Raw genomic sequence first — 10,534 nt, 5'->3', positions numbered from 1 at the left:
CAAAACAGTAAATAAGTGTCTTAGTCCCCTAATGAATTGGTAGCTTGTCTACGGCCTACCTGTTAGTAAGCTATTAAAGTAATCTGAGTAAAGAAGTTCAATTTTTTCCTGAACTGGAACAACAGGTATGATTGAGTGAATGGATAAATGGGTGTGTTGAAAACCTTTGTTAAGACAATAACTTGCCAGGACAAAATAAATAACAGCATGAACATTTATTATAATAATGTGTATGTAATCTCATATTATGCTCTATAAATTCTTTTGTGACTTTTCTTTAGTGACAAAGAGTTTTCCGAGAATCCGGTTCAGCAGCATCAGAAACATCAGGTTTGGTCCTCAAAAAAGGCATAAAAAAATAAAACATAGATGGATACTCTATTACATTACACTATATACACTAATCCTAAATAGGAAATGGTCAAATATGGTACAGAAACACATGACATAAAGTGCAGGAAATAAATAATGATGACAAAGTGCAACAGAAAGCACAAAACTGGATACATTTCTTATAAAATATGTAAAAAGGTTTGTGTTTTTTGTTTACAAAAACATATCTGATTAGAAGAGGATGGATGTATATATTATTTATAAAAGCTGTTTATTTATTTAATCTACACAGACAGCATTTCATGCATATAAAGTTTACACTTTTAGTGATATTTATTGTTGTTACACTGTATTTACATTAGCCTATAATACACTTTCATTTTCATCTACAGCTGGGTTAATGAAACAAATAAACTCTACTCCCAGCACCTATAATTTGTCCCTGTTAAGAAACATCAACATATCAGATGATGAGTCATGGTTGAGACTTTTTAAATGGAGGAAACGGTCTCAGGGTGGAAACCTCAGCAGTAACGGGAAGCATGACGCTGACCTAAGCAGGAGTTTTCTTTCTCTTGAACAGCTGGCTTAGTCGTCTCCGGGCAGAGTTTTTCTCAGGCGACTGCATCCGTTGGCTTTGGAGGAAAAAAAATTATGAAATTTAGGGAGTAAAAAGGTATTTTTGAGATTTTTTAATGGTTGCGTATGAAGCTTATTTTATGAGGAAGAAGGTTTTTCATTGATTGTTTGAGTATAAGAGATAAAAAGGTTGAAAATGTAATTCCTCCCAAAGTCACATAATGTACATTAACTCTGAACCACTGAAGAAACAATAATAATAATAATAATAATAATAATAATAATAATAATAATAATAATAATAATGATAATAATAATAATAATAATAATAATAATAATAATAATAATAATAATAATAATAATAATACATTTTATTTTAAAGGCACATTTCAGGCTACCCAAGGACACTTTACAATAAAAAAACAACAACAAAAAAACAGTGCAAGACAATATAAAACAGAATAATTTTTTTAAAAAAAGAAGAAAAAACAACAAAGAAGGAGAAATTATGGAATAAGATGAAAAATTAATTTAGTGTCGGTTTCACATAATTTAACATAGACTGTCTGAGAAGAAACACTGAACAAAAAGTGCATAAAGTCAAAGTTAGGCATTTTCAAAAGTCAGATAAGCTAGTAGGGATGGTTTTTCATCATAGTAATTCATTTCTTTATAATGTGTCATCAAAATCTAACGACATAAACTCAGGTGTAGCACTGCCCTGCCTTTCTTGACACTGGCTGGTAATGGTCACAAATATGCAATATAATACATTTACACATGTATTAATTGCAATATAAAACATGCATAGTTTTCACAAAGAGACTGTGCAACATGTATTGTCAACCTAATACAAGAAATGCAAACAAAGATAAATAAATAAATGGAAAATCAATATTTAGCTTCTATTCAGCATATCGATTATCATATCACACGTGGAAGGAGGACGATTATCGTCGACCCCTGAAGTTCAACTTAGTGGCAGGATTTAAATGAGATGATTTTGGATGTTACAGCGACCAAAAAGTCAAACTCACCTCCTTGTGGGGATGAGAGATGACTCCACTCTTCCGATAGAGCCCAGTTTTAGCTTCCAGTTCTTGAAAGTCGTCTTTCTTGGCATCTAGAATGATAACATATAAAAGGTTATGGAAAAAAAAGCATACAGTATACAAAAGTCACTCAAACCAATAGAGTTCAAAACATCTCATGAGATTTACCTGATCGTCCTGATCGTCCCGTTCGTCCTCGTCACGCTCCAGCAGGTCGTTTGTACTTATACGCTGCGCTACGCCCTCAAAATCTAGTTTTCCTGTAACACATGGAGCAGCTTTTCACACCATGTTGAAAAATTACAATCATCAAGGTGGTATATACATGACAATATCATTTGTACTAGGGTTGGGACAAAAAATTGATATGCGATAATCGTCCTCATTCAATGTGTGATACGAGATCGATATGCTAGCACTAACTTTCATTTTGAGCGTCACCAGCCCTCCCTAGTGCTGCGTTCACATCGGATGCATCTGCCGCATGAAACGTACCGCAGGGTCCGCAGGATCAAAAAATGTCCCCAATTCGCTTCCATTCGCACGTCTGGAGCAAAGCCCCGCCCACCAGCGACACATCCAACTCGGTGAGTTTCACTGCCTGCTGAAGCGAGGAGCTGCGCTCCTTTTTCTCCTCTCATAAACATAAACCACCAGTGAAAAAAGCCGGTGTGATTAGCGACTAATGCTATCCTAGCTCAGTGCCGACTTTCAAAGATGAAAACTACAGAGAGAACTTTTACCTGCTACCACCACCTCCTCGCCTATTGTCCTCCACGCCAAAACCTTCCTAGTCCAGTCCTGGTTATAAAGACCGTGTCATACAGCTCCAGGTGGTCACACACAGCTTCTACTCCATGGTTGAATGGGTGAACAGACCGGTGTCCTTGTTGACGGCTTGACGTCATCGTCAACAAAGGCTGATTGGCTTTCGTCATGCGAAACAGTCGCAGGAGTTCAATATTTTCAACTCGTGAATGTGCGGATATGCGTGAAATCGGGAGCGCTCGCACGGCCAACGCTCTCGACGTGCGGATCGGATCGCACCGCCACACAGGAAAGATTTTGCATCTGGGACGCATCTATCCATTGACTTTGTATGTAATCTGGATGTACGGACATTTTGTGATGCATCCGGTGTGAACGCAGCATTAGAGGGGGTGAGCTAAACTTTGAAAAGGGAAAAAGATCTAAAAAGAGAGGGCAGTGTTACAACTGAGTGAAGGGGAAATAAAGGGGTAAAGGCGATAGGGTCGACTTTATGCACTTTGTTCAGTTTTGTATCATAATCTGTGATAAATTCTGTGAAATTTACTCTAAATTGTAGGATAGTTACTATTATGGAGACAGATACATCGATTGCGATACATTGATGTTGTTTTTCCTTTTTTCCTGATCAGTTATGGACTATCAATGAAGATGTAGATTGTTTGTTTGATTATTTTAATTGATTTTTAGATGTACTTAAAAAAGCAAAGTCGGTAGTGCTTGAAAGGGTAGGATTGAATAAGTTTACACTTGTTCCTACTCCTTTTCGTACATGTAAGTTGAAAGGTTTTAGTGTTTTTGGATCATAACAATGGTCTATTTTTGCTGTTTTTCACTTTTTCTTTTCTAAGCTGTTGTTGTTTCATCAATCAATACATCGATTATCATAGAAATGCTACAAGGAAACATTATCGGCATCGTTAACATTGTGTCGTATTGTGAGGTACCCTGTGATTCCCACCTCTAATTATTGACATGGATCATAATGTTTTGGCCAATGAGTATAGACATGTACACTCACTTAGATGCAGAGTGGAGAGTGCAGTGTCAGACATTGATTTCTGCCGTATATGTTCATATTTCCTCTGCTGTTGACTGGAAATCTGTTCTACATTTTCCATGTTTTCAAGCCGCTGACGTGAAGAAATATCCTCCTGTGAAGCTGTAGAGTCGCTCTGACAAGTGTTTGACACCTAAAGGGAAATCAAGAGACAAAACACAGTGTCAGGTTAATATATATACGAGCCCTCAGGGCCGTTCGGAAGACGTGTTGTCAATGCTTTTTGAAAAGAGACAGCGGAAAGTGTAACACATTCCTAGTACATAAATACGTTAGACATCGATGTTATCATCCAGCTCACCTGCTCGTCTTTTTTTCCCCAGAGGCCATCTACCTCCGGCTGTAATGATTGGTTGTACATTTGTTGTCTGGCAAAATCCTCCAGCATCTGACACACCTGCTTTAAGTAGCTGAAGCCAGGGCTGAGTTCTTCCGTTTCTGTAATGCCAGGGCCCTGAAACACATCAGCGAACAAGAATAATGAGGATTTGTGTAATATGTCAAGTACATTGTGAAAGCTTGCAAAATGTACAATACTCCATTCTACTAGTGTCTTCTTAACTGTTTGTTTCTGCTTGGTGATTGTAAATACCGGCTACAGTCAATACCATTGTCAGAGTTTATATAATAGACGCTTAATAGCCTGTGAAATGATGAAATGAAACTATAATAACATTTGTAACAATTGTAGGTTTCGCGTATGGGGCACTGATTGTAAAGTTGCGCACACATCTAAAAGTTGCGCATCTAAATATAAAAGTTAAATCCAAATACAATTGTTAAATGTAAATGTTAAATGTTAAATGTTAAACTGTAAATGGTAAACAGTAAATGTTAAATGTGAATGTTAAATGTGAATGTTAAATGTGAATGTTAAATTTAAATCTAAATGTTAAATCTAAATCTAAACGTTAAATGTCACGGGTGAAACTAAATATTTAGCTAATAAGCAAATTCTCTGGGAGTACCAAAACAAAAGTTCATTCCGGCGAATTTGCATATTAGCTAAATATTTAGTTTTACCCATGACATTTAGATTTAACATTTAGATTTAGATTTAACATTTAGATTTAGATTTAACATTTAGATTTAGATTTAACATTTAGATTTAGATTTAACATTTAGATTTAGATTTAACATTTAGATTTCATATTTAAAATTTACATTTAACATTTTTATTTAAATTTATTTGTAAAGTTGCACATGCTAAAATAAACAGCAACTTTTTGCAAAATTTAGCAACAAACCACATTTAAAAAACGTGAATTTTTTAAATATTATTTTTGAAGAGATTTACAGCAATGTTTGAGAAATTCGTGATATTTACCAGTATTTGACCTGTAAAAATATAATGTCAATTTAAATGTAAATGTTAAATCTAAATGTTAAATATTAAATCTAAATCTACATTTTTAATTTAAATCTAAATGTTAAATCTAAATATTAAATGTTAGATCTAAATGTGGAGAGGAATCACTCCATCTGAATAGACCACAGATAGCACTCGTTCGTGTCAATGAGATTTTTTTTTTGGTACTTCCTGTGAATTTGAATATTAGATAAATATTTCATTTCACCTTTGACATTTAGATATACAATTTAACATTTAGATTTACATTTAACATTTAGATTTACATTTAACATTTAGATATAAAATCAACATTTAGATTTACATTCAGCATTTAGATTTAGATTTAACAACTAGATTTAGCATTTAGACTAAACATTGACATTATATTTTTACAAGAAAAGTAAATACTACAACATTGTTGTAAATCTGGTCAGAAGTAACATAAAAAAGTCACATACGTGACGTTAAAAACGTATGTGACTTTGTTGCTAAATGTTTGTTGCTGTTTATTTCAACATGCGCAACTTTACAATCGGCACCCCATACTCTACATATCTTTGAAGTGATCCCCACAAATGAAGTTAAATCAATCTTGAAAAACTTCCTCATCAATAATAAACTATTTGCAGTAAATGAAACTTTACAGTCTTGTGGACTACTTAAGTGTAACCTTGCACATTTACACAGGCCAACAGATAATCCCTTACTGAAGCTCAGCGCGCCTTTGCACAGATGTTTCAGATCTCTGTGTAATGTGTCAGTAACAACCTCATATCTTAACCCTGTTGCTGAGGGTAGTGCAGCAAACACTGGTAGTGTGAAGGAAAGTCCAAGAAGTGTTTAAATTCTTGCGATGATAAAGAAAACAGCTTTTTCATCGGTATTTAGAATCATTTGACCAAACCTCAAAAGGATCCCTGGTAGAGAACTTGAGGTAAAACAAGAATGGGCTAAAAGCTAACTTTGAAGTATGGGTTTTTCAAGCTGTGATAAAGAAAGTTGGTCTATTCTATGCATTAAAAAAAAACAAGTTTGGCAAAAACTAAAAGCAAGAAAGCTTGTATAAATCCACTGATGAAAGGATTTTGCATATATTTATGTCGGGGAGGAATATTTCAGCATAATAACAAAACATCTCGTCTCTTTAGCAATACCTGCTTATCTTAGAGTTGTAGGTATAGCTAAAGAGACGAAATATTGACAAAGATGTTGACAGAGACCAATTGCGGGCCAGCAGTCAACCATGACATTAGATATTCTTAATTTTCATAAAAGTTATTTCATTACTAACCTAATTTTGTTCAAATGTATTTCGTTCTCAAACCACAAGTGTTTAATTTTAGTAACATTCTGCCTGTTTTAGATTTAAAATTTAGATTTAGATTTAACATTTAGATTTAACATTTAGATTTAACATTTAGATTTAGATTTAACATTTAGATTTATAATTTAGATTTAGATTTAACATTTATATTTAACATTTAGATTTAGATTTAACATTTACATTTAGATTTAACATTTAGATTTATAATTTAGATTTAGATTTAACATGTAGATTCAACATTTATATTTAAATTTATTTGTTGTGCATGCTAAAATAAACAGCATCTTTTCACAACATTTGGTAACAAACCACGTTTAAAAAACATACGTGAATTTTTTTAATAATACTTTTGAACAGATTTACAGTAATGTTTGAAAAAAATTTATATTTACAGGTACTTTTCCCATAAAAATATAACATCAATTTAATGTAAATGTTAAATCTAAATGTGAAATATTAAATCTAAATCAAAATTTTGAATCTAAATCTAAATATTAATCAAGTGTTTAATTTTAGTGATTTCTAAATTAATAAATGTATTGAATTATTAATTAATTTGGGCTTTTTGCCTTTATTAGTCATATATATATGTTGGTACACATACATTGAAATTTGTCCTCTGCATTTTAACCCATCCCTGGGGAGCAGTCGGTAGCCATTTTGCGATGCCTGGGGTTAAGGGACTTACTCAACATCCTACAACGATGGCCCAGGTGAGGTTTGAACCGGCAACCCTCCGATTACAAGCTGTTCTTAACCACTAGGCCACCACTCCCCATGCAGTACTAACTTTAAGGCCCTCCAAGAATTGATTCTGCCTCACTTTTCACACAGTGACTGAGCTGTAATGCTTTCAATATCTCACTAGTCAATATTTTTCAAATAAGAGCCTCAGATATAGTACATTTAGTTGTAATACATGGATAATGTACACAATTTGGCTATGTAATATTGACAATGTAATATACAAATGCTTTTGTCACAGCGATAAAACATTTTTTAAAAAATCTTACATATTTTCTGGTAACTTAAAATTGTAGTTCTAGTTATTAAGCAAACTAAAAAGTCATCTTAAGGTTACTACAAATTAAATCATAGAATCAGAATAAAGTGGACTTGTAACCACATGGTTGTTGGTTCAAATTATTGGCCCTTGAGCAAGGCTCTTTACTCTAACTGCTCCTGAAACAGTTCAATTAAGTTCATTCAACTTTTTTCCTTTTTTTATTGTGCTGTTCCTGTAGTAATTATGAAAGAAAAACACATGTTTTTACTAAGCATTTAGTGTTAGAGGTTAACACTACAGGAAGTGCAATCTTTTAAAGACAGCAATGCATGTTTTGATATTGCAATTAAATAGATTAATTTATTTTATGGCATAATTGTGAAAATCACCAGCCGTCCTTTAGGAAGCATAAGAAACACTTTTATTAAAGGGTGGATATAAAAAGAAAGGGCAGTGTAGCATCTCCGTGAGGGGAAGGGAACAGGGAAGAGAGAGTCAGGGTGGGAAGTGGAAAGGGTGGGGAAGGATTGACTGTTTTAAAGTGAGAATGAGATGTGATGTTATTGTTGTTTAATCTGTTCAGCCAGTCTGGGGACCAGTGTGGAGCTTAAGTATAATGGTGGTGGCTGTGGACAGAGGGAAGGAGTGAGTGGTTATACTTAAAACTGGTATTTGGGATCATTTGTGTCTAAGTGCCAGTGCATCCATGACCAAAGCTTGTGTAAGATCCACTTCTACAAACCCAGGCGCCGCCCCGGGCCCGAAGAGGCCACCAAGCCAGCAGAAAGAGTGGGGGCCAAGGTGGCCCAAGCCACCCCCCCCCCCGATCCCAGGCCGAGAGGCAGCCACAGCTCCCCACATATATACACCTGGGAAAGCCCCAATTAAAACACCTTAATTAAAAAAATAATAATAAGTGGATCCAGAACAGGCTTTAGACGTGCAAGATGTCTGCTGCCAACTCTCAGAGCAAGACAACTTAATAAAGTAAGACTATCTGTCATGGGGACTGATTAACAATGAAAAAAGCACACAATTACAATTCCTTAATTATAGTTCTGAACAATTTTAATCAATTTCATTGTGTATAAATTATTTTGTCGTGACTAATAAGCTGCACATACGCACACACACATACGCAAGCACACACAAACACAAACACACACTCACGTACACACCTAGGGATTAAGACAAACTCAGAAAACTGATCGCTTGCAACACTCAAAGTGTTTTAACTTCCATGTGTGAAGTCAGCATCTTTTGGTCATTATGTGTAGACAAATAAAACAATTTTTTTTTTAAATGTAATGTCAAACTATAAGGGATAAATGTCACTTTTTACTGTCAGGGTTACTGTTTTAATCAGAAAAAGCCCAGACAGATTAACTTGCTGCACGTCTCCATCCATTTCTTCCATGTCTGTCACCTGGCTTGACTGGTTCATGATCCCTCGAGCTGAAGACAGACTTGTGAGGGGTTGCGAGAATAAAAGTGTAATGACATGACCTGTTTAACTTTAAACTTCAAAGCATCTTGGGAGGATTGCCCCTTCCAAACCTGTAACTAAAGTACAAGCATTGGCCCTTTTAAAATGTGTAGACTCTCTGCAAGGTTTTCCTTTCCACTTTAAAAGCTCGTGTCGTGCAAGACCAAACATGTGGCTGTGACTAACCGATGCAATGCTGTTACTGGTTTGACGAAAACCACAAACGGATCCTTGTGAGCCGTTTGATTATTGTAAGCAAAGGTGTGAAGAGTACTGATATATCCTACTCAAGTAGAAGTACTGTTTCTTGATTGAAATTGTACTCAAGTACAAGTAAGTCATACATAAAATACTCAAATACAAGTAAAAAGTAGCTCAATTAAATAGTACTCAATGTAAAAGTTACTCGTTACTTTCCCCGCCAACATTTATTTTTGGTAATAATTCTTCCCACGGTTTCCTGCTCAGACTCCGCTCCAAGTATAGATACATTTATGAACTCGAAAACTGAGAAAACAACCTCCATTCAATGTCTGTTTTGATGCGGTGCATTACCTTTAATCGGATTAGTCGGCTATGATGTGATGCATTTGATTGTTCTCTGGTCATTTCATTGTTTGTAGTTTCACAATGTCCACTGATCATTTTAAAAACAAAAATATACTATTTACTCAGTAACAGCTGGGTGTAGAAATGTACATAATTACTTAACTACTTTTAAAACGTACTTAAGAACAAGTCAAATGACTGATTTAGAAATATACTCAATTACAGTAACGAAAGTACTTGTGATCTGTTACTTTCACCTCTGACAGTAAGTAATGAAATAATTGTCTCACCTCTGATCTTTGTTTGTTATAAGTCATGGACTGTGGTCGTCTGCATATCTCTGACATCATCCTGGTGGGAGTTGGGTTCCCAGTCGTCTTTTGGACAAAATTCCCATTCGTTCTTATTATTTCTGAAGCGTGCCTTTTGGGCAGGCAAGAGGCTTGAGGCCTCTGGCTAAGCTCCCCATCCCCTGTAAACCACTTGGGCTTCTCCTTGAGTTGCATCGTATCAGTTCTTTGTAGAGTTTGTTCTAGTTTTAGTTGCAGAGCGGACGGTGTCTTTGCTGCTCTGCTGGGGAAGACGTGTGAGGATGAAGAAGGCGAGGATGAAAAAGGAGAAGAAAGAACTTGTTGTGGTGAGGTTGATGCTTGGGAGAGGAGTCTTTCTCTTTGTGGTGGCAAAAAGGAAGTTATGTCCACGTTATCTGGCGAGACAGGGCATGACGTGGATAAAAAAGTATCACAACTGGCCGTCTCCACTCCTGAGTCCACAGATTCTGAGCGCTGGCTTGCTCCCATGTCATCGAACACTGTCAGGGAGTCTGGTTTTCCATACCAATCCAAGTCAGGACAAGGGTCTTCCTCAGCTACCCAAACCTCCATGAGGTTCCCAAAGCTTCTGTAGAGATTCATGTCTCGTGCCTTTGCTGCTGAACTACAAAACAGAAAATGAGCGAGACAGACACCAGTCGAGACAACCTAGACAGTCATTAGCTGAGGTAAGCTGGTGATGTAGAATTCAAAA

The 10,534-nt window shown here is 35.6% G+C and overlaps 1 protein-coding gene across 1 annotated transcript; it reads right to left on the bottom strand.

The window, feature by feature from the left end:
* Positions 1-200: 200 nt before the first annotated feature.
* Positions 201-10,534, bottom strand: LOC114473325 (uncharacterized). The gene is made up of 6 exons (XM_028462878.1): positions 9,799-10,534; positions 4,094-4,246; positions 3,754-3,925; positions 2,133-2,224; positions 1,950-2,035; positions 201-968 (listed from the first exon to the last, which is right to left on the bottom strand). Exons 1-6 carry the CDS (start codon positions 10,420-10,422, stop codon positions 887-889), a joined length of 1,209 nt encoding a protein of 402 aa, XP_028318679.1. The 5' UTR covers positions 10,423-10,534; the 3' UTR covers positions 201-886.

The sequence above is a fragment of the Gouania willdenowi genome, chromosome 12, assembly GCF_900634775.1.
Source record: "Gouania willdenowi chromosome 12, fGouWil2.1, whole genome shotgun sequence".
Classification (NCBI taxonomy): Eukaryota; Metazoa; Chordata; class Actinopteri; order Blenniiformes; family Gobiesocidae; genus Gouania; species Gouania willdenowi.
The sequence above is the reverse complement of the archived record's forward strand: the minus strand, read 5'-3'. Positions and strand labels throughout refer to the sequence as shown.

What these genes read in the sequence shown, in the direction of transcription:
- LOC114473325 (XM_028462878.1), bottom strand. Translation starts at nt 10,422, where the DNA reads ATGAATCTCTACAGAAGCTTTGGGAACCTCATGGAGGTTTGGGTAGCT. An exon ending in GGGACGATCAGGACGATCAG is followed by an intron (nt 2,036 to 2,132) that starts GTAAATCTCATG and finishes TTATCATTCTAG; the next exon opens with ATGCCAAGAAAGACGACTTT. An exon ending in TCTCTCATCCCCACAAGGAG is followed by an intron (nt 969 to 1,949) that starts GTGAGTTTGACT and finishes TTTCCTCCAAAG; the next exon opens with CCAACGGATGCAGTCGCCTG.